This window comes from Trachymyrmex cornetzi, unplaced genomic scaffold (genome assembly GCF_001594075.2).
Source record: "Trachymyrmex cornetzi isolate Tcor2-1 unplaced genomic scaffold, Tcor1.1 scaffold204, whole genome shotgun sequence".
Lineage (NCBI taxonomy): Eukaryota > Metazoa > Arthropoda > Insecta > Hymenoptera > Formicidae > Trachymyrmex > Trachymyrmex cornetzi.
Genome location: NW_017296680.1, coordinates 219,641 through 244,511, shown reverse-complemented (window position 1 = coordinate 244,511; position 24,871 = coordinate 219,641). Strand labels below are relative to the sequence as shown.

General features: G+C 37.4%; 1 protein-coding gene across 1 annotated transcript in view; it reads left to right on the top strand.

Annotated features, from left to right (window-relative positions):
• Positions 1-24,871, top strand: part of LOC108759758 (uncharacterized) — a 328,570-nt gene that overhangs the window by 163,592 nt on the left and 140,107 nt on the right. The window contains exon 4 of the mRNA XM_018505367.1: positions 22,539-22,676. Within this exon, the coding sequence (XP_018360869.1) occupies positions 22,539-22,676 (138 nt within the window). The remainder of the gene's footprint in view (positions 1-22,538; positions 22,677-24,871) is intronic.

Below are 24,871 nucleotides of genomic sequence, written 5' to 3'. Positions count from 1 at the left end.
GAGAAAGCGCGGGGGGGGGGAGAGAGAGAGTGAGAGCAATTCTCGTTATAACTTCGGTGCCCCGCGGAAACTTAAACTGCTGCGAGCCGAACATGCAGAACTTTCGGCCGTTTTCCTACTCGGGACAATCCGGATCGCCCATCCCTTTCTACACTTCCTTTGCTTCCTCCCTCCCGGGTTTGCCCCAGGTACGCGCACATCGTCGTCCTTTTCACGAGAGACTGCTCCTTTTAATATTGTTGGAGGGAATGCCTCAGGTAAATCGCATTCCCGTGTCGCTGCGACTTTCGACGTAAAATGCGTGCGCTCTCATATAGTCCGAACTTCACTCCATGAATTCGAGGATGAGGGTAAGTGAAGCATAAATTCGAAATTGCATCGCCTATGATATAATTTACTATTTTTTTAAATCGTCTTATTAAACTTTTCTAAAGTTCTTTAATAAAGGTAAAAAAAAAAAAAGAACAAAATATATAAAAGTCGCGATAATTCACAAGACTATCTAGACCAAAATTTTTCCACATAGAAAAAAATTTCTTTTTGCTGAAACGTTATTATTGGTGAGAAAGTCTTAAGAAGCAACACGTGCTCCCTTGTTTCATTAAATCCATGCAGATTTTACATTCGCGACAATGCTGATTCGGCTTTGAAGATTCGGCTGTTTCGTTACCGCTGCGCAGTTCAATTCTTCTGCGTTCGCAAAACTCGCCATCGCCGTTGTTGCGACGTCTGAAAATTTGGCACTTGTCTCTCTTTGACCCTTCCATTTCCTTCTTCTTCCCAGAGCGATGTTGCGCACTACGAAACTCTCTCCTTTGCCCCAATCACGTTTTGTCCCAACAGCTTGCGATCTACAACGTTCACCGAAAATTCGTTTAGCAGCCACGTTGCTTGCTCGCGCGCAGTTCCATTCCTCATGAAATTGCGTCACGTGTCCCGTGAAGTGTTATTGGCCTAAAACGCCAATTTTCCCATTTACCGCGATTGACTGGGCAAATTGTGCACGAAACCTGTGGTCTGACACTCGTTCAATCTCGGTTCAAATCTCGAGTAATACTAGACTCGAAAATACTGTGCCATTGCTGGTATTTGTCACGTGTAATTGCAAACGCTATTTCGTGATACTTTATTGTGACAAAGGAACATACACTTTTAAGTCTTACGTACCTATTTTGGAACCCATTGATAAATATACAGTTATTTAAAATAAACTTTGACTAAATTATTTAATTTTTAATAAATGTATTCGTATGTATTTATTTGTACTTATGTTGTTCTTATTGAAAACTAATATCGAATCTCTCGATCAGAAAACTAGCATAAATATTGCATATTAAATTAGAATTTTAACCCTTACCGTACCATCTACAATTTGGTGCCTCATCCATACCATCAAGGGTCACTTCAAATCTCTTCGTTTTTTTCACCTCTTCAAAATAATAAAAAAAATCTCTAAAAATTCACCAACATACTTTCAACTTTCTAGAATAAATATTGACTCTTTATTTTGGAAAATAATAAAATGTAATATAATTTATAATTACCGAAAGACTCCAAGAAACTTGCACGAACAGGAATCGCTCGGTCACTAGTTACCCATATTAGTACGGTAAGGGTTAATACGAAAATGTAATTGTAATCTCGTCATATTTCAGTTTTAATTTTGATCAAAATTTATCTATTAAAGTAATTCTGTAATTTTTCGCGATTTTTTAATGTCGAAAGTATGCACACATGCAAGATTATTATTTAAAAAATGACTGTTGTATATCTTGCACATATTTCTTGCTTATATTTATCAAGTAAAACCATTGTGTATTTCCGCACTGGTCTCAGTACGTTCAATACACGTCATTGCGCTTGTAGGTTTGGCGTTTGCAAGGGAAATAAGTATGAATAACCCAGTCGCAATGATTTATGATGCGCGATGAATATTTATTGATAAATGATCGCGCACGTTTTGTGCCGGATCTATTTGATATTTCGTTGTGACGAGACGAGCGGATCGCGGGATGACAGCTGGGGCCTTTTAGGGCGGAATGCAGTGCACAGTGAAATTGTTGTGATATCCGGCTACGTGGCGCGGTGATCCCCGTCGCGGACGAAACTACGTAAATTATGAATGCTGTTTGACTGCATGCCAGCTACACCCCATAACCGGCAACTGCCACGACCCTGGGCTTTGCACGTGTCTGATGTACGTGTAAAGCCCATGCACATAGAGTGGAAGCTGTGGAAGTGCACGTGCGCGGAACTGCAAACAGGCGGAATAAATTCTCGCAGCGTCATACACGCCGTTACGAATATGAGTACGCTCGAGAACGGCATGTTTCCTTCGAGGCGAACACGGTTGTATAAACTTGAATTTTTATGGGAAGGATAATCGCGGGTGATCTTGTCTGACTGTTATGCTACATTTTACATTACCTTTAGAATTAGACTTACGCAGAATTTTCAAAATGTCACGGATATTATCATAGACGGTGATTCTGCGAATGTATCAGTGCCGTCTCGTTTTCTGTATGAGAATTTGCGCTACGGCTTCTCGGTAGTACGAATTCCGTATATTTTCTCTCGATATGAAGTCGAAATACGGGAAAGCACCGTAGCGGCCGAAAAATAACAAGGATGATACGATGAGTTAGGTAAACCAAATGTTTATCCGCGATACGGCTACATCCAGTGCCGAACGAACGTACGAACGAATCGATTTCGCCCACATAGCCGATGGCGAGCCGTGTCGAAAATAATAAAAGGACCAACGGTGCTTGCAATTTATACCCCCGGTAGGGTTGGCGTGCATGTCTCACGGTGGTGCATCCCGGTCGATCCCCCGGCCAGTGTGTTTCCGACCGAGAGATAAAGGCGCCGCTCTGGCGAACAAGCTACCCATATATATTCAGGGCGCGCTTTTAGCACCGATCGTGCCCGCGGTCACTAACTAAAAAGGGATCAAAGGGCAGAGAGCGCGGCCGCCTCGACGTGTCGGACGTGTGTTTTTGCCGCCGCGATTACTTTTTTACAATGGCGTTTTTCACTCGCGACTCCAACCTGCCATGCCTATGCTTGTCCGGTTTTCGCGATTCGTTGACGCGATTCATGAAAAATCTCCACTAAAATCCTGTCTTCGAAAGAGTTGTATTTCGCAAGATTTTTTATCAGATGCACGATATATATATTTTGTAAAATAAAATTTAATCGACTGTGTGTGTGTTATAGAGAATATAGAACTTGGATTTCTTGTAAATGAAACAGAAACAAAAATGTGTCACATTCTAAACGTGACATCTTTAGCATAATATAATAGTTTTTTGAAAGTGAGATAAAACCGTATCCACTGTGGCTTACCTAAACTTTTTTTTATTTTATTTCTAATTTTTTGCTGAGTCCAAAAGTAAAAACTGGTCAACACATTTGAAAGAGGAAACATTTGTGAACATTAATTTAAATATATGAGACGTTTTCAAATATTTTCCTGGCTGCAATAAAGATTTAGATAAAACAAAGTAGCATGTAGGTCATACAGGATACATATGTAGCTTAAGTTGTATTTCGCAAGATTTTTTATCAGGTGCACGATATATATATTTTGTAAAATGTTATTGACTGTTATAGAATATAGAACTTGGATTTCTTGTAAATGGAACAGAAAAAAAAAATGTGTCACTTTCTATGTAAACGTGACATCTTTAGCATAATATAATAGTTTTTTGAAAGTGAGATAAAACCGTATCCACTGTGGCTTACCTAAGCTTTTTTTTATTTTATTTCTAATTTTTTGCTGAGTCCAAAAGTAAAAACTGGTCAACAGATTTGAAGGAGGAAACGTTTGTGAACATTAATTTAAAAATATGAGACATTTTCAAATATTTTCCTGGCTGCAATAAAGATTTAAAGATAAAAAGAAGTAGCATTTAGGTCATACAGGATACATATGTAGCCTAAGTATATGTTTTCGTCTTTTTTATAAAAACAGGGAAATTCAAAATAAAAGAAAGAAAATGAAGTTAGATAGATTAGAATCCATGTTTTGGAATAACAAAAATCCAAAAAACAAACAATCGATTTATATACTCAACACACCTCGATTGGCCATATTGATTCTATCTTACAAAGAGTCCTTTTGTTTATTACAAACAAAACGAAATAAAAAAAATTGGTGGTCAAATTCAAAAGAGGAAACATTCATTAAAAATATAAGACATTTTCAAATATTTTTCTGGCTGCAGTAAAGATTTAAAGATTAAAAAAATAATGAAAATATAAATTAAATACATTACTGTGTGTGTGTGTGTGTGTAAAGTATCAATTCAAAATTGTAATAATATAAAATATGGAAGTTATAATAATCATCACTAGTTCTTCAAAACAACAACTATGAAATATTACATCACTATCACAATATTCTGCATTTAGTTTCACTGACAGCAACAGAATGCACAAACTAAGCAATTAACTGATGCAAACAAGTTACATGGATAGCTTGTATAACATACTAGTGCTATTTGTTGAGTTCGTCGTGTAAATATCTATATAAACATCCGTGCAAACAACAAGTAAATCATATTGGATACTACTGGTACTAGACCATTGAATACGGTTACCTTCTGTTAGTGTTACTTTTCCTTACGCGAGAAATTATACGTTTATCAGTATTTCTTCCCATGTCTCTTATCTTTGTGCGTTTATATATTTAGTTTTTATAATTTATTTAATATGTAAATGATAGCATACATATATCGCGTTAGATTCCGCTATAGAAACGGATCGTTGAAATTCGTGCTAAGCCAACGCAACGGCGGATTATCGTACTTACTCGTTAGAAGAAAGCGCGATGTTGACAAGAGAAAAGACAGGATGGGGTTCAGTGCTCGACATAAAGGACAACCGGGTTGCATGGTGGGAAATTAGTCTGCAAAATTTCCCCCGGAATTATGTCGTAAATTAAAGTTTGTACACGCGAGTGAATCTGCATCCCCCTGCTCCTACGTCCGCCCTTTTCTGTCTTCCCTTTTCGCCACCCTGGCGCGATTCGCTGAAACGAATTTTTCCCTCTTTCGAGTTTCGGCCACGAGATTAATCCGAAAATAACGAGATGCGCAAAAAATATTTCCCCTCGTTACGTCGTCAACCGTAACATCCGTCGTTTATTCAGAGTATATTATAATGTACGTGCATGCTATCGTAATTATGTCTGAATTCACTTACATGTATTACATATACTTGTCATATATGTACAAAGTTCTAGTCCTGTTATTTTCGCTCTTATAAGGTTTATTTTGCTTCAGACTTATTATTCCTTTTATTTCTTATTTTACTTTGGCGAAATTAAATAAAATCAATTTTTTCTTAATCATCAAATGTACTTAATAAATAAAAAATTTGAAGATTATTCTTTTCATACAACGAAAGATAAAGAAATAAATACAAATAAAACCCAATCATAAGTGCTCAATGTACTTTCTTTTATTAATTATTCACGAGTAATTATAGCTATATTCTAAATTGATACATTAATTTGTTATCAGTCATCAGTTGTCTCGTAAGCTATAAAGCCAATTAATATATAACTTTCATTTTAGTTCTTGTCTTCATTTTCCTCCGTTATCCATTGTTTGGGGATTCACCGTTCCAGATTCTATTGAAAAAGTCGCAATTTTGCTTGTCGAAAACGGAGAAGACATCGACGGCCGACTTATCGATATACGGGCACGTGTAATCTTCAAACAGCTATAGTTTCTGATCTACGAGACTTACATAACGGCTTACATAATGGTTACGGACTGTCAGTATTAGTGGCAGCAACGTCGAGTCAATATTGATACGTACTCGCGATGAAACTGGAGACTCCTATCCGTTTGTGCATTCTGGATATTGAATTCGGTCGTCTCCCGATCGGATCTTCCAGGTCCGCAGTGATCTGGAGCTTGATTATGATCAGCAATCCGAATTGGTGGTTTATCGTTCTCGGCACGCTCGTTACGTTCATATTCCGCAGGGAATGATGGCGATCTCGCGATATATTATCGAATCGATTTGCGCCGAGTCCCTCGGTAGCTGTCGCAGAAATTCTCCTGAGCACGGTGACGAAGGTCGTCATAGTAATCATACGTTAATTACGTATAATCCATGATCTGCTTAAGCCTGTGAGGACGATCGATAACGTATGTGGTAGCGTGCAGTTATCCATACACGGCAGTTCTAACTAGGTTTATTATACCTGCTGACATAGTTCTGTAATCTTGCGTCGTTAAACTATTTTGAAGTATTTTACGTTCCATAAACAAATCTCGTTCTTTTTTTTTTTTCTTTCACAGTGGTTAAAAGGTCCGAACATCGATTTCCACGATACTACAAAGCAATTTTTTTTTTTTAACAGTCCGGTCATACCGAACGCCAGCGAGAAATCCTTTAGGCCGCACGCTCTTTTATCTCGAATTTTTCTCGCGGTCGTATACTTCGCTGTTGCGGCAGCGAAATTTGATTGCCGTCGTTATAGTTCACGTGCACTTTGGGCATACATGAATATTCCGTGCGCCGCTAACAACGGTATTCCACGCTCCGTTGCGGAACGCCACAAAAGAACGGAAACCACCCCCTACTATATCGATCGTGACGAATAGTATTTGGCAGAAATCCCTACTTCGCTGAATAAGTTCGGGTAATAGGAAGGGTAATAGCTATTTCGCTAGTACAACTTCGTAGTTAACATTTATGCAAAATGAAGACGGATAAGTGCAGAGTTTGAATTAAATAGAACGAAATTTCTGCTACGCCAGAGTGAGCAAATCATAAATTTTGAAAGAAACATTTTAACAATTTTTATAATTATATTCATAACTTTTATAATTATATTAGAAGTTTCACTCTCGTTTAGAGGGTGAGAATATCTCTGAATTTTATATTATATCTTGTAGTTTTATAGTTTTTTAATGATAAACGTTTCAAGATAGGAGTCGTGAATACTGCTGTTTTATTAGCAATATAGATCTACGTTACTGCAGAGTATACAAGCAAATACCGAGCCAATTTCCAAGATTCCATTGCGTAGATTGTTAGAGACAAGTTTAGCTGCAGCAAGCGTCGAGCAACGGAGCGAGCAAGCTCATTGGACAATTACGGCAACCGGCATGAGAACAAGTTGGGAATCCGTTCCGTCTGATTTGAACTCCCGATAAAGAGCGTTGTCGCGGTTTAAATTTGTATTAACCCACGACCAGGAGATTCTCATGTATCCGTGGACAAAGCTATCTGCACGGTATTAAGCCATTAGACCGTAACGAGAGTTGATTAAGTGTACCGAGGTTGCGGACGACCGAGAGATCGGACAAAAAGAATATATCCGACAGTAAAACGGAGGTCCGAACGCGATGCGACGAGAAAAGAGAAGCGGAAGAGCGCGTCGTTGGAGATTTCCCGGGCCACGTTGGCCTAATGAAAATTCACGGATTCTCCATTGGCGCGATAAAGTCCACCACGTCATTACCATTGCCCTGTAGCTCGTTACGGCGTTTATTTAGCCGCGGTTCTTTTTTTTTTTTTTTTCCCCCGAGATCGGAACGAATGGCGCGCTTACACCAAACGTTTAATCTTGGATTTATTTTAACGAGAGTTTACGACGACAGGTAAAGTTTACGTGGAGATCGTGCTATCGATATCGGGTTATTATGCAACGATTTCCTGTGACAAGTACGTGTATAATAAGTAAGTTATTTCGTTGCTTATCTTATCACAGAGGAGAAATTGCTGATTAGTGTTTGCATTTATTTGCAACTCATAAGTACTCCCTTTAACCTTTTCGGTGATATTAAAAGGATTTTGAATTGAAACTCGAACTCTGTATACTGAGAAAAGATGCTTAAAAATTTATTTGTGAGATATAATATTCATTTCACTGAAATAAATATTATCTCTCACAAATAAATTAAATACAGTGAAATAAAATTTTATTTCTAGCAAATAAGCATCTATTTTAATTTTTACAATTAATTCATAACCGGCAGAAAACATTAGTTACATACATAATCGGACAATTCAGGCCTCTAAGGCCCCTATTATTCTTCAGATAAACTTTGAAATAAAATAGAAAATTTCAATATCAGAAAACGTTAATAAAATATTTGGCCAAGTTCATCGAATTTGTCGAAAACTTAACGCCACAAAACATTTGGAAAAACAAAAAGATTACTGCAAATAATGATGCTCTCTAGGCCATTATGTGAGATCCCGTTTGTGTTATTCCCATAAATGTTTTGTGGCGCTAAATTTTTGACAAATTCGATGAACTTTGCCAATTTTACTATTGTTTTCTAATATTGAAATTTTGTATTTTATTTCAAAGAATAATTTATTTAAAGAATAATAAGAGCCTTAGAGGCCCAAATTGTCCGATTATGTATGTAACTAATGTTTTCTGCCGGTTAAGAGTTAATTATAAAAATTAAAATAGATGCTTATTTTCTAGAAATAAAATTTTATTTCGCTGAATTTAATTTAATTTATTTGTGAGAGATAATATTTATTTCAGTGAAATGAATATTATATCTCACAAATAAATTTTTAAACATCTTTTCTCGGTATACGTGCATATGATTTGCGAAACATCAACGCATCATCACATATATTATTATATTACATCAATATCGCACGCACATATACATATAAAATTTTTACAAAAATTGTTCACTTATTTAAAATTTCTAAGCTCATTTCTAAAAATATACAATATTGTCCTTTCTGTTAACTCTATACGGGGGATTAAGCTTGTTTCATAAATTATAAAATTTTCATGTAAAACAAATGTTACAAATCGATACCAAAGTCGATAACAAAACTGCAATTTTTTCATTTTTTACATGACATTGTTTGGCCCCATAAATGCGTTTAAATCTTAATTGTAAAAAAGAATTTATAGGTTTATTTATTAACAAATAGATTTCTCTGTGAGAAAAATGTCAGGCAAACAAACGGTTAACTTACAGTAAATAAAAAAGATTGGGTTATTATTTTAAGCAAAGGAAAAATTATCGTAAGGTTAATAACAATTACAATCATCGCTCGTGAGTCGGTATACGAAATTCGAGAGACAACGAAATTAATTCATTTGTCATTGAACAAAAGATCGTACGCGCTATTTCACGATAATAGCGAATCAAAGGACGGCATTGCACCGCATGCCGTTGAAATTGCGAAAGAATCGGGGCGCGTTCGGGTATCCTTTGATATTTTCGAGAGGATTATCCCAAGTACGTGCTACGGGCGTGCGTTCCCATACAGGATGCGATATTCGAGCGATACACATACATCCGAGCGATGGGAGCAGAACGGGGGAGTGAGAGGCAACGATAAATCCGGCTCGCCGAATAAATATTCCGAATCGAGACCCGGTCGAGCGCATGGAATCCGCCCGCGCGCGCACGGAATTATTTTCACGCGCGCCAAACCGGACTTTAATTTGCGATAGTGACTGCCACAAGCTCAAAGGGATGCCGACCCTCTCCCTCTCTCTCTCTCTCTTCTACACGACCTGCTCGATTTAATTAATGCTCGTTGCATAGTCCGGTGCGGGACCTGCGCGACCTGCGCTTTACAACGAGAAACACGCGCTCATCCTCTCGTGCGAACGATGATTATGGAAAAGACCCTTGAGAACGTGCTTGTGACTATGTGCAGATTTGTGCAGATATAATTGAACTTATATACGATCAAAAGTTAGATTTTTATAACAAAATAACATTATTTAACAAACGCGACGTCCCATTTAATTTTTTACATTTTATTTTTACTTTCAGACACGCATTCTTTTTTCATGACATCTTGAGTATCTTCTGAATGCAGAGTCGTCATTTTTTAGAATAAATCACGAAAAAAACATAAACACTTTTAATTATTGAATCTAATAAAATATGAAAAAGTCCGATTGCTTATTATATAAAAAAAAAGTCTTCTTTTTATTTATTCTTTTGGCAAGTTGCACAATAAAAAAAATTGTCTTGCGCTTAAAAAAGTACTACGTATACACATTAATATTATTAATACACAGAGAACTTTATTAGATTATTGATCGTACAATTCTAATATAATGCTCCCTTTGTTAATTAGACAGAAGAGAGTCACTTTAGTAATCCGATTGGATGAATACGGGGATCCTCTGTTATCATCATTGATAGGTTGTTATCAGGAGAATGAGTAGCTCGCTCCAGACAAATTGGCTAGTCAAATCCTCTGAGGACTCGCATCCCTTACTATCCATCCTCGCTCTACCGGCTGTCACGATAAAGACTTGATCCATGCGTTCGTACATGTGCGATTCATGTATACTTTGGCCGCCAATTTAACACTGTCTTAAATAAATCCGTGCACATTTATATTTTATATAATATGTATAACAAAATATATATATCGAGTAATTCGGTTTATGTATGTATATGAATAGGTAACAAATTGTTCCAAATTGAAAACATCTGCTATATGATATATATTTTATCTTAAATTAGAGTCACTTCTGATCATACATTAATTGAGATACATTTCTCAAAAATATAATATTAATATTATGAACTCTTAAACGCGGTATGGCATACTTAACATTCTTTTCCCAACGCTTTCTCCATAACTTTTTTTTATTGAGATACATACATTTGCTTGGTACTATTATGTCTTTTAATGTCTTGCGTTTCAATCGAAAAGAAATTTTATTGTATATTCATTTTTATGAAAGTTATAATTAATCGAATTGGATGGATATGCCATACTGCGCCGTATATAGTATGGTGGCGTTTAAGGTTATCTAAATTATAATTATTTAAATCTTATCCTAAATATTGATCTGACTGAACTTATACGAATGGTCTATAAATTTTCGAGATTTGAATTTAATTCAGGGTGACGATAAGAATTGCGATCCATTTTTACGGATATAGACGTAGAGTGAGTGGTAGGTAGGTGCGTACTTTCTTTCACGCGATCGGGGCATTCATAACGCGAGGCGCTTTAAGTAAATGGCGAAGTTATCTCGATAGGCAAACCCAACGAGGTCGGAGGGATGGGCGCGACTCCGGCATTCAAGAATTCAAATATCTTCGAATTCGGTCACCCGTCCCTCGTTCCTCCCATCGCTTTACGTTCCCCTCGATCTTATATCCCACCTCGTTAAACGAGCTCGTTTATGATACCTCAGTTACATTTGGCATGCATGTGGCCATTTCTAAGCAGCGCTTTCTATACCTACGATCTATTCTACGGGGGTCATTTCGTTACATCGCGCTTAAGTGCACTTGTTATAGCTTTTGCTTTACACGCTAAAACGTTCAATATATACACGCAATTGTAGGAGAAAGAAAGAAGCGGAAAGATAAAAATTAATACGATTTGAAATCAATGTTATCTTTTTTCAGAAACAATCTATGCGAATTTTGAGAACGTAATTCACTTAATAATTTTCATTATTATTATCAATAAACGTGTCAGTGAATCAAATTTCAATATTAAAATTTACGATAAAATCTGCTTGGTATATATTCTAATAATTGTGTAATATTAATAATCGATAATCTTGTTACAAAAGAATTTATTAATATTATTGAATGTATACGTTATGAATTTAGATTAATTTTATTTTCCGATCACACACACACAAAGTAGAAACGCTACTTTATGGGCAAATACTCTTTAAAAAATTTATAAATAAATGATTTCTGCTGCGAGTCGGTAGCAAGCAGAGAAAAAATGATGGAAAATTTTTTTTAAAAAGAGAAAGCAAAAAAGCTACTTCAACGTTGGCTCCGAGCGAGCCGTGGTAAGCAAGGTTGACAGACGGAATCTTTAACGAAACTTCTTTCGCTCTCGAAAGAGATCCACTCGTAAACAGTCTGACGTGGCTTAACGTGTGTACTGATCCGCTTTAGCAACCGTAAGTTCCACTTAATTTCTCTTCGATGTCTGAAGACGATGAAAGAATGCAGTAAAAATATTTATTTTTCCTCTCTCCTGTGTCTTATAAATTTTTCTCCTAGCTATTCGTAATGGAAAGTGCGTCATTGTAGCTAAACCGAGTAAACGTTAGCTGTGAAAGAGCAATTACTTTGACGACATTAGTTTACCGCGACATTCGAACATAACGCATTATGATATAATATTTCAGGAATCTTTTACAAATTTGCACATCAAAGAGAAACGCAGAATAGGATTGCGTTTCTAAAGTTCTCATTAGTCGTCTTTGAATGAACACATTCGCGAGCAATTTCGGAAAGTAGGAAAATCCACTTTTCTCCGAGTTTTACAGGGATTTTGCACGACTGGCAACTGTTTAAGGAAATAAGAAAGCACCAGAGAGAGAAAGGAAGAGAGAAAGAGAGAAAAGACGAGGAAAAAGATCTGACGTAGGGAGAGAAAACCCAGACTCATTTAAATGTACGATACCCTTCGTCTCTTATCGCATTATGGTAAATACAGGGTGTACTCTTCTTTCTTCGTTGGCACGAAGTAGAGAATAGGCGAAGGGGGAAAGGAAGAGAGACGAAACGAGGAGAGAACCGGCTGCACTGCTGATTGCAAATTGACTTCGCTACCGAAATAATACCGACGGCCGCGTGTTACTTGTAATTCTTATTGCGCGAAGTTCGTTACGGATTTCCTCCGACTCCGTCTCTCTTTGCGCAGACACACACACACGTAGAAAAGTACACGTACATACGTGTTTCATCCACCTGCCACTATGCACGCGTACACGGCTAACGGGCTGTGTAGAGTATCCCGCACGATTTACTTCCCCAATTTGCTGGTTTGGTGGGAGCTCTATCATCTCGTTGCGCGCCACTCGTTTTTCCGATCTCTCTACTGTTTTTCCTCTCTTGCATCCCCTACCTCTGCCGTTGTGTCGATACAGAAATGCGGGTCGCCCGATAAAATTGCTTCATCAACGCGATCGCCGCCGCGTGTGCGCGTGCGTTTAATTACCGAAATGCCATTTGCGCACCCGGAGGTGCGAAAAATGTTATTATACGTAGTACTCGTTAGCGATCGGCGACGATATCATTGAACGCTTTCGTCGGGTTTTCATTAACGATCGATACGAGGTCACGACTGAAAGTGCAGTTCAGACATCGTCTGAAAAGCCCCATTCAGTGAATGTTTAACGCAATCAATTATGCATGTATTACGATCGCGTAAACTTTAAACTTTTCGTAACTTTTGTGCAAATTTGTAAGAATATTATTTTCGAGAAACGATCCAGTATTAATAATGGTGTGTCGTTACAATTTTTTTATTTTTTATTAGAAAGAATTCAAAGAAAATAGCAGCCTTGCAAATATGTATCAGAATACATTTTAGGTTATCACAAAACTGAAAATCAGGGAAATGTCAGGGAAACTATCAAGGAAATTAAGGAAAAATCAAGGATTTTTGCAAAATTTTTTGAAAGTTCTTAATTTTAAAGAAGTTTAATGTGCATACATTACACTTATATAGTTTTGAAATACTATTAACTTAACAATTAAACGCTTCAAAATTAAATGTCAGCAGCATTAATAGTAAGTTGTTTGTTGTGTTAAGAGAATGCTGGACGGTACAAAATCGATTTGATCGATCTTGATTAAGTTCAACCGTCACTCCAACATCCCCTTAAATTGTTTTTTTAATCAAAATTTGACGATTTTCAAATCAGGACAAAAATACAAAAAATTAAAAAATGTTATTTAAAGTATCAGAGAAAATCATGAAATTTTATCTAGAAATTAGGGAAAAGTTATGAAACTTTAGAATGAGAAAATTGTGGGAAACCCTGAAATTGGAATGGCATGTAAAAGTATTGATATCTTATTATGCACATGCATTTTTCATATTAAAAAAAAACGAAGTTGAAGGAGCGACTAATAACTGTCGACGGCCAATGTCGCAAAGAAATATTATCGCGTTGTCCATTTCAAGGTATGTACTGCGCTTGTACAGAATTTGAATACGTTTCACGGTCGCTCGAGCTCGAAAATTGGCTCCGTGAGTTTTGCAAGCGCGAAATCCGACGGCGCGTAGATGTCGGAGGACGTTAAAAGGCGCTTTTAGCCCCTGCGCGCTACGTGAACTAACGAGCCCACCCCTTCGCAAGAAGAACGGTCGTTCGAGGGGAAGCTGGCGTCGCGCAGCCTCGGAAATTGTGTCGCTGCATCGATGCGAAAATGTTTAATCGACAATCACGGCTCGATTGTCATCCATCCTACGAAACCGCCTTAATTGCGGCGCGTTAATTATAACGGTATGATTATTGGACCGTGAACGTAATTACCAGCGCGCGTGTCTGCGATGATTAGCTCTGCTTTTGTGAGGATGAGTCAGATCGGAAATTGCCTCGTATAATCCAGAATTCTGAAGTTACGACTGAAAAAGATATTAAGTTCACGAGCTAATTTATTTAGATGTGACAATCGATCGATTTGTTTCAACTCGTAAATAAATTCTCAATTATAGGTTCCGTCTTATTATCCCATTCACGCGTTCGTGTACGTAAAATAGGCTATCAATAAAATGATCGCTTGTTATTATACGATTTTAGTTACATGGAAAGAATGATTTTGCTACAAATTTTATTAAAAACAGATATGAAAATAACTTTGGACTATCAAAATAATTACATAGAAATCTATGTATGCTAAACAATACTGTAAAAAATTTTAACATTCTAGTAATCAATATGAGCGTTATACAATTATTTGATGTTTTAACAAAATTATTTTTAGATCTCTACCTATAGTTAAATTTTTAGAATTACAATTTATATTAGAAAATAAATTAATGAAGAGAAGTAAACCTATTTTTAATCAAAGCGGATTTTAGTCCTTAAATATTTCGGAGTGAATTTATAACTATCCAATTTTACAAACCACGCGTCGAAATTTTTTTCGGTCTTGTAATCATGAACAGAAATAGAGTAATAATTCTGTATCATCACATATTAAATTGATGAGCAATTTAATAATTTTTTATGCTAATAAGAAAAATATTAACCCTTACCGTACCATCTACAATTTGGTGCCTCATCTATACCATCAAGGGTCACTTCAAATCTCTTCGTTTTTTCACCTCTTCAAAATAATTTTAAAAATCTCTAAAAATTCACCAACATACTTTCAACTTTCTAGAATAAATATTGACTCTTTATTTTGGAAAATAATAAAATGTAGTATAATTTATAATTATCGAAAGACTCAAAGAAACTTACACGAACAGGAATTGCTCGGTTACTAGTTACCCATATTAGTACGGTAAGGGTTAATAATTTGATATCAATCTAAACATCTTAAGAACTAGATAAATAATTTCATTGATTGCGAAAAATATTGCTTCAGCAGCCATTCTTACTATGTATCAGTGCACACCGTTCATAATTATGTTCTATTCGGAAAACGAAGAACTGAAGCGGTATTTCCGCCGCGAGAATATATTATAAAGAGCGGTCGCGTAAACTGTATGATAGTTAATTAAGCGGCGAAGTTGCTCACGTGACGAAGACGAGCGCCGTAAGACAGAGACCACAGGGGATCGACGGAATAGTCAAGGATTTCTAGGAGATTTCGTGGTTGCTGACGGGGGTGTGCAAAGGGGTGCTAAGTTTAAATTTTAGAGAAAGAGAGAGAGAGAGAGACAGCGGGAGATACGACCGAGATAATGGCGCCGGCTTACGTCGCACAAAGGCGGCGAGGATGCCGGGGCCATGCTCCCGAGGTCGGACTCGTAACGCGACACTTGTGCGCTACGGCTTAAGTTTCGTAATACCACTCTCGGGCGACTGCGATACAGAAGATACAACCGCCACCAGCGGTCGAGGGGAAACCGCGGGAGACTTAATACAATTTACATATCCTCGACTGTACGTCGCGCGATCTTCGCGGTGTTCACCAATTCGCATCGAGGATGGCTCTTCGCTGTCATCAAGTTTGTTCGCGTTCTTGGGCTTGCGTTTTTTTGCACTCAGCATCTTCGCTTTCTCTCTTTTCCCAACGTCCGAATATACTATATTTATCTCGTTTTAAGTGCAAAAATTTGTAGAAATTTCAAGCAATCCGAGCAAACCTATTTTTATTAATTCGCCGGATATTAGCCATGTGAGAACGACACGTGCGGAAAAATATGAACATTTTGATAAAACGAACTTCAAATTTAACGCATAAACGCTGTTGGTTCAAAATCTGCGAGAATGGATAAACGCTCTTATTTTGTACCACGTGTCCTTCAATATTTAATTAAATTTGAAGAAGAGCTTGGAGAATGATTATGTGATTTCTATTGCAATTGCTTCAACAGCAAGAAAGAGAAGCTTTCTGCGACTACTAATTTTTTAGGAGAATTTTTTAAGTACTTATAAAGAAGAATAGAAATATATTAAGTGCTAAAATTGCACGCTTTTGAATTTCCGCTGTTTTCAGTAGTGGAAATTCGCGGTTAAGTGTACCTATATATAGACGTCGGTTATTTTGCGAACGCACGACAGCCAAGTCCTTTTACAATCTTCTGCATTTAATCGTCAAGAAGAACGCATCTCCTAATTTGCAACCGGCTTGTCGAATACCGAGTTTTTATTAATTATTCTCGCGTCCCCCGTTGAATCGATGATTACATCGAATTCCGCGAATTCGCGCAAATACGCCAGGGATCGACACGACGAGTAATTACGAGCGCAAATAAACGCGAGAGAAGCCGGCGTCGCTTATAATTAAACGCATTCCTCTCTTTTTTTCGTTCTCTTTCATAGCGAGATAAAATTTGCAAGAACTCTGGTATCACCGTAGTACGTTCGCATTCACATTTCGCATTCACGCGCGCAATTTCGATACGATACCGAACGCTATTTCGGCTGATTCGCACGATAAACGAGCGCATTTATACCTATCGTAAAATAAGCGGCGGTTCTATTTATCGAACGTTGAAATATGATGCTTTTAATGAAATTATATCCAGTAAATTGACCGAAAACCAAGCGATTGCCGGATAGACGCGTGCAGTTCGGAGTTACCGTGCTCTAATTTTCTATGCTCTTCATTGACATCCTTTTACAGTTGTTATTATTATTATTATTATTCCAATTTGTATCATTAGTTAACGCATGAAAAACTCACTTGAAAAACGCAATTTTTTTCTTGCATGCGCAGGTACTATTATTTTACAATTATTTTCGAGCAGTTACGAAGCAATTATACGTATCTCTTTCTTCAATATTTCCCTCTTCCGAATATTTTCCTGAATATATTCTATCATTCAACGTTCGATACATTTACATGCGCGAGGTGCAACGTGTCGAATTCGCGCGAGACTTTCGCAGCGATGCGAGAATCGAGCATTAAAAACGCTCAACCCGATACCGACGTCGAATTTTGGCACGCTGAAAGATACGCGAACGCGAGGGATTAACCGATCGACCGGTCGAGCTATCAGAATCGGTGATACGAAAAGCCGGGGATCTCCATCAAACTGATAACGCATATTCTGCTCGGAGATGGGTGCTGCAAGGTAAACGATATTTACGTGGCTGGAAGATCGATAGCAATTTAGCCACCCTCCGCCGTTCTGAACGAACACTTCCCGGCGGCGACGGTGGTGGTGCACAGCCGCATCATCCCCCGTTCTCTCCCTTGCCCACCCGTCGTTACGCAGGTACGTCCACCATCACCGCTGCTACGCTTCCTTCCTCTTGCCAGCCTTCCACCTTCGTCCGTCTTCCTCCCAACGTGGCCTCCGCAACGTGGCCTAGTCAGTACTCATCCATATACATCGAGAAAATTAATATCTGGGCTTCGTCGGGTTTGTTCGCGCGCGCTGTGAATAAACCCGGTTTGCGCCACCCGGGCGTTGTTTCCAACTCACCCCCATCTAAAGCATCCTTCGCGTTCCTTCCCTTTCGCCCCTTTCGCCCCTTTCTCGCGCTGGCAGCGATCAACGTCGCGCAGCTTCCTCTCCCCGTACCGCCGCTTTTTTGCCACGCGTGAATGGCTCTTATTCCCGACTGTAGTAACGTCGTTTAGCCGCCAGCTTCGCTTAAATAAATTTCTTTGTTATTTTTGCATGCTATAGAATAGCGATGTTGCGGGAAAATTTTTTATACGGCGTAATGTTACACATGGCTATCTTCCTCGGAATTTAAACGTAACTCGAGTTAATCATGCGAATTGCTCCGAGCGTGGCGTATTGCACGTTAACTGCGAAATATATTCATAATGAGAATACTTTGATACAAGCAACGCGGAGTGCTGGGTTAATGTTAATAATAGCGCCGAGAGAATTGCAATTTTTCTTTTGTTGCCATTTTCCCCGAAAGATACTGCGCAACCGACATTTTCTATTACCACGTAATCCTTCCTTTATTACTTGTAGAAGGCTTAATACTCTCGTTCTTCGAAGATAAATGTATCGCTACGATGATTAATACGTGTCCGAACAAAAATTCAATTCGAAACTGTAATGTGAGTATACAATACATACGTTTCATGTACGTAGCTGTATACCACGTTTCCATTGTGTTCCGTAAAAATTATGTTGACACATTACGTGTTTATTTTCTGAATTACGTTTTAACGTTATTCGAAAGATGCTGCATCAGTATCTCGTTAAAAAATTAACGCGCGTTTTCAATTTCCGGCGCGGGTTTTTCAAGTAAAAACGAAAATTCTCCAACATTTTTCAGTTCACGTAGGTGATATTTTCGAGAGAAATACGCGAGACTTTTAATGCAATAATTCACATCGATATCCGATCTTTCGCCATGTCGTGTATTTTTCACAAGCATGGGTTACTACCACCCTTATTCGTCATTCTGCCGCACGTCGACGTTGTAACCAGGGGTAACGTCCGGCGTAGCCGCGCGCACGCCGCTTATATTTACATATTTAACTAACCCAACGGCGCGAGCATTAACGCAAACACAGACGGATAATCCGGAATATATTAATCCGTGGCGGGCGCATACCATCGCTTTGAATTAACGTGAATATTCCTGTGTAAGCCCCCGCACGCGCAGCAACGTCGAATCGGACGAGTGCACCACCTCGCATGCATATTGCAGGTATGTTAATGCGCTTTCTCTCCCTCTCTCCCTGTCGTCTCCCTCACTCTCGCGATGCAGTCGGATGCGCACTTTAACGACGTAAGTGGAGAACGAGGGAGAGCGAAAACGATGAAGCGCGCGCGACACGACCGTATACGTGCTATCGGAATGTCCTTCTTGTCTCCCTTCGAGCGAGTTAATCTGTCTCTCGGGGGGAATGAAATACACCGGGAACAAATCGCATTAATGCAGGGACAAACAAGTGGCGCTTTGAATGCAATAAGTGCAGCCTTTACACGAAAAGAACGGTTTTGTTGAAGTATCTAAAAATTTTGCTAGATATAGATCTGCAAATAATTTTCTTTGGAGCATCATAATAATTATGAACGTGTAAACTTGTTGTTAGAATGTTAAAACTTTTTGTCATGAACGTTTAGTATTCTTCATAATTACTTTGATGGTCGAACACGCACACACAAAAATTATTTTCAGATCTGTATCAAGCTAAATTTTTAGATTTACTTTAGCAAAACCATTCCTTCGGTGTATCGACTGTATTCGTGTAACGACGAAACGCTACCCTTTGTTTTTATATTTCGAGTATACATTTCTGAGAAAAAGAATATTTTGTCCATAGGAATTGATTTATCTTTTTAGCTTAACTACAAATAAACAATTACGTGTGGTATTATGACAACGTCGCTTAGTTATTATGTAATGTTATAACACTATTATACCGGGGTTAATGTATGTCAATATTATTATTGACGTGTACAAAATATATCCATCGCGCATCGGTATAAAGCCTGAATCTGGTCGGTTTTAGCAGAAAACGATATTTGCCCGCAACACCAACTATTGTTATCGGTATTCTATTGACTACCAACGTCAATTGACTGATTCGAGAGAATGCGATTTTGTGTTATTATTGAGGCTTATTAGGATATATATTGGTAGCCTCTGGACAATGTTACTCGTGCGGATCAACATCTGCGTTGTCTATCGATATTCGCAATATATATATATATATATATATATATATATATATATATATTTTCCGCGAGTCTCGAGATGTGTGTAAGTCCGATGATGAGAGGACAGATCGAAAGCCATGGACGACGGAGCTTCCATAAGCCGCTTTCGTCCGTATCCTCGAGGGGATTTAAGTCCCGACTCGTGCAGATCAAATTGTCGTCAAATATTTACGAGTAAGGAGCCATTCGTCGTGTGCAGCGCTTCGAATGTGTCGTCGTAACGTTGCCGCACTTGCCACCTTGCGTCAGTACGAATCGACGCAGATGAAGACGCCGCGTCGACGACGACGTACTCTTTTTGCGCCGTCACTAGCTCGCCGAATGCGCGCTCTTTGAATTTTAATACATCGTAAAATCGTGGTGATTCCTAACCGGGTTAATTCTCAATCCCTCATCGAACCGAGTATGAGCGTGTATTTTTTATCGATCTCGTTTTTTACCTCATTCCTTATTCTTCATAGTGAATGAAGAATAAAAACGTTCATATAAATTTTGTTAAAGATTTATGCACGTTTCATCGGTTGTATTTTAATAAAAGAGAAGTTTTTGCATCTGTTTCTTTTTTTTAGACTTTGTGAATTTTCTTTTATATATTATATTGATTAGAAATTTAAACTAAAATCGATGTTGTTTCGATCGGAATGTAATTAACTTTGAAGTAAATGCACTTAACGAAAGTAGCTGATACTCTAAAATGCACAAAGTTTGGCACATAGCCGTATATCCTCGTTGTATCATGGAAACCGTCCGGAGTCTCGAGAGATCTTCACTGCCTGCGAGATCTTTCAAGTGTGCTCCAGCGTTGTTACCGTGTAGTGGCGAGATACGCGAAAGATATGCAAGCTACGCTGCTCTTATGCAGCTGAGAAATTCTCGCTTAACTCGTAACGGGTAATAATTTTGTCGTCCGTTGATAGTAGAATAACAATAGGGTAAACTCGGGTATGATGGCCATAGATTTTTAAAATGCAAAAAACATACATTTATTCTTGTTATTTTTTAACAATATTTGGGATATTACTTTCACTGAAGCTTAAAGTAATAAATACTATCGAAATTGAAGAGAAAATACTTAACAGAACTTTTATTTTATCTCAAAATATTACAAAGTATGCATTGGCCATCTTATCTGATTTTTAGGGAAAAGATGGCCATAGTATTTATAAATAAATAGTGAAAATGAAAGTATTAATTATAGGTCACATTGCAATTTACGTACTTTTATTGTGTATGTAGCAGCTTAACTGTAATTTATTAGACATTATAACAGTTTTTAGCAGACACGTGCAAAACTTTGCAGATAGTCGAAAGAAAAAATATTAGATAATATTTATAATATTGTTATTTTGAACAAGTGTACTCATATGAACTATTGTAAATATTGATTATCTTTAAGAATGGACTATAAAAATGCACTATTTATCAATTATTGGAGAAATTATGGCCTATGGCCATCTTTTCCGTATAGCCATAATACCCTAGTTTATCCTACAATCAACGATCAATGAGTGTCTTAAATTTAGATATGTAATGCATATTTAACGATTATATTGAAATGGTAATTTCTTGAGACGTTTTTATATCGCTATTTTTAGAAATACACGTCATGAAAGTATCGAGAAATAGAATGATTTTATTGACATATAAATATCTCCCCTAATTTGCAGATAATTCTTGAAAAAATCGATGACTATAACTTTCTGAGTAACTGCGCAGGAACGCGCCACAACTCGTTTATAGAAAGTTATTTTTGTGGTACGCACTTTTAGCGCGCGAAGAATTTCGTTCGTTTGTCAACGCCGGTCACCTGTCAACCTCAAAATTGCGTAAGGTTGGCATTGAGACGAATCGAAATCAGCGTCGAAAGAGATTTTACGTGAACAGTCAGTTACGTTCTCTTAGTCATGTATCTTTATTTTTGAATTCCACGTTATTATTATTGTATTACAAATATAGATGATCCTAGAATTAGGGTTGACAAAGTCGAAATAGAAATATTCACTATAAATATATCTATCATCAAGTAAAAACTATTTATATTCATCTTGAATGAATAGGTATTATATTGAATATATATATATATAGAATAACGAATATATATATATATATATTCGATATATTGTTTATTCATTCAAGATAAATATAAACAATTTTTGCCTTGATGAATATATTCAAAATGTGTAGCATGTTGAAAGAGTTCTTACATTTGCTATTTCGTCAATCGAATAAGCGTTATCTTCCAATATTCTAAGATAAGCGAGGAGTTACATCTGATAAAAAATTATTCCGTTGATTAAGTAATTAATGAGTTATAATTAATTAATCAGTTAATAAATTGTTATAATAAATTGTTAATTTTACTTTGAATTTAGATCCATAAGAAAAATTAATTAACTTTATTCATGATATAAGTTTCTATACATAATATGGGACATAATGATATTAATATTTAATATTTTACTTTCGTGTTTCAGGAAATGGGAACTTGGAGTTGTTTGATAGTGAGAGCGGGCCGGACCTCACGCTATCACCTCAAACCTTCACGTCAACGGCGGAGGCCTTCATCAATGACAATAGCGACAGTCTCGGGGTTCCAGGAGACAACGATACCGGTAAGTCGTCTCTATTCAATTAAATCAAACGATCTTCATTCGAGATGAAAAAATCGCAATCTCTTAATACAGGGAGAAGGAATGAATTTTAGTCGAAAATTAGACTTCCGTAATCGATAAACAATAGAAAGAGATTTTTAATGTATTAGGTAGACGCACACAAAAAGTCGTGCATAAATGCCAAAAAATAATGTATTTTTTTATTTAGTTTAATTCAAACGCCAACAACGGAGTTTTGTAGCGCGCGCATCGTGTAGTGTTACAATCGAAATATTTAATTTCTCAATTTCGACTTGGGCTAAGACGATGAATTATAGGATAACTACGACAATGCAATTCGCATGACAATAATTTTAACGCGCGACTTCCCGTAATTCGATTTAATTCAATCTGCGAGAGTGCAAAACGTCGATGGGGCGCCGAGTCGTTAAGCGCCGGAACATGGGACAATGCATTAACGTAATTGTTGCTCTCCTCGTCAGCGGCACGTAGGAACAGCGGTTATAACTAGTTCGAACAAGTCAGAGGGGGAGGAAAAGCCGTTGTCGCGCGTGTGCCGCGACACATAATGCCTATTGTTTCCGACAAGTATAAGGGGCCACCGTCGGGACAGTCGTGCACAAGTGCAACGCGCACGCTTTGTTTCTTGGGGAAATGTTGAGGAACAATCAGGACTAGCCCATGGATATAGCAGTAATTTCAATTATTATTACATTCTACTTCCCTCGAGCGAGGATAGCTATTCATTTCCAAGAAGAACACGATATTTACGAGTTTTTTATATTACCATATTTATTGAAGAAAATATCATATCAATTTGAACATAAAACGATATATTCAGGTGTATATTAATAACAAAATTTATTTGCTTAAGAACAGCTTTACTACATTAATCATCCTAATTTTTAACGCAATGTTAATGCAATGTTTTTGAGCTTCTGGTAAACTGTCTAAATTATTCCTCTGCTCTACAAAATGTATTATACATTCGACCTTTGATATTATTTTCTAAATAGCAGCTTTCAACAAACTTGTATATGATGAATCATATATTCTATTTATAAAATGCGATGCAAAACATCGCGCAGCTTGCGGTTCTTAATGACGTCATTAACATCTGAGTGTATCTCCCACGTAAACTCTACAAATGCAGGTTGAGCCAAAAAAATCGTAATCAGTACGCATCGAAATATATGTTTCTCACAAGTTGTTCCAAGAGATATTACTTTTATTTGTACAGAAAAGATATCGTTAATTAGGTATGTGCGAAGAATATCGTTTGGCGTATACGCTCCGTCGGTTTTGCCGCAAGAATGAATATTGCCACATCGTAGTATCGATATCGTGAATCAGCAGACCGGTGTCATTCAGCTCGTCTCGTCGAGTGTGATTTCGCGAGCCAAAAACGTACTGGTCACGAAACACGAGCCAATAATCATACGCGTCATCGCGGTGCTCGCACATTTCCGCAAGACCCATCTCACCTTCGCTATATTATCGAAATTGACACACTCCTTATCTGACTATCGCAAATGAAGCAGTTTTTATCATAATTAAAAAAATTCGCATTGAATATTTAAAAGTGATTTCTTAGATTTGAAATCGCAAAAATTTTATCTACTGCTCTTTGAAGTCTACAGTTTTGCTGACGTAAAAAGAAAGTAAATCCAAAAGTGTAGGACGCTCAAATTAGTTGCTAAAATATAAAAACTTTCTGCGGTATTACTCTTCATGTTTAAATTTCCTACATAAATATTTTGATGGTCCAGCAAAATTATTTTTAGGTTTGTATTTACCGAAATTTTTTAATATTTCTTCAAAAATTATTCTTTCCGTGTAAATATGTATCTTGGTGCAACGAAGTTTTAAATAAAAGTTTTATCACGGATCTACATACTTAAAATTAGCCGAAGAATACGGTTAAATCCATAAATTTTAAAATTGATTCAGAATAGTTACATAACTTCGTATAATGTTCTGATTTAGTAAACCTTGCAAAATAACTCGTATAGTTCGAGCACTTTTCATCTCGCTTTACAGCTCGTATTCTCTTATTTCCTATATTTCGCGGCAAGGCAAGCCCTTCTCATCATTCTTTGGTCCTCGTATACGTTGAGTGGATTTATTGGAGAGTCGGTTTGCAACGGGTGAAACGCGCCAAAGGGAAAGAGAGTGAGAGAGAGAGAGGGGGGGGG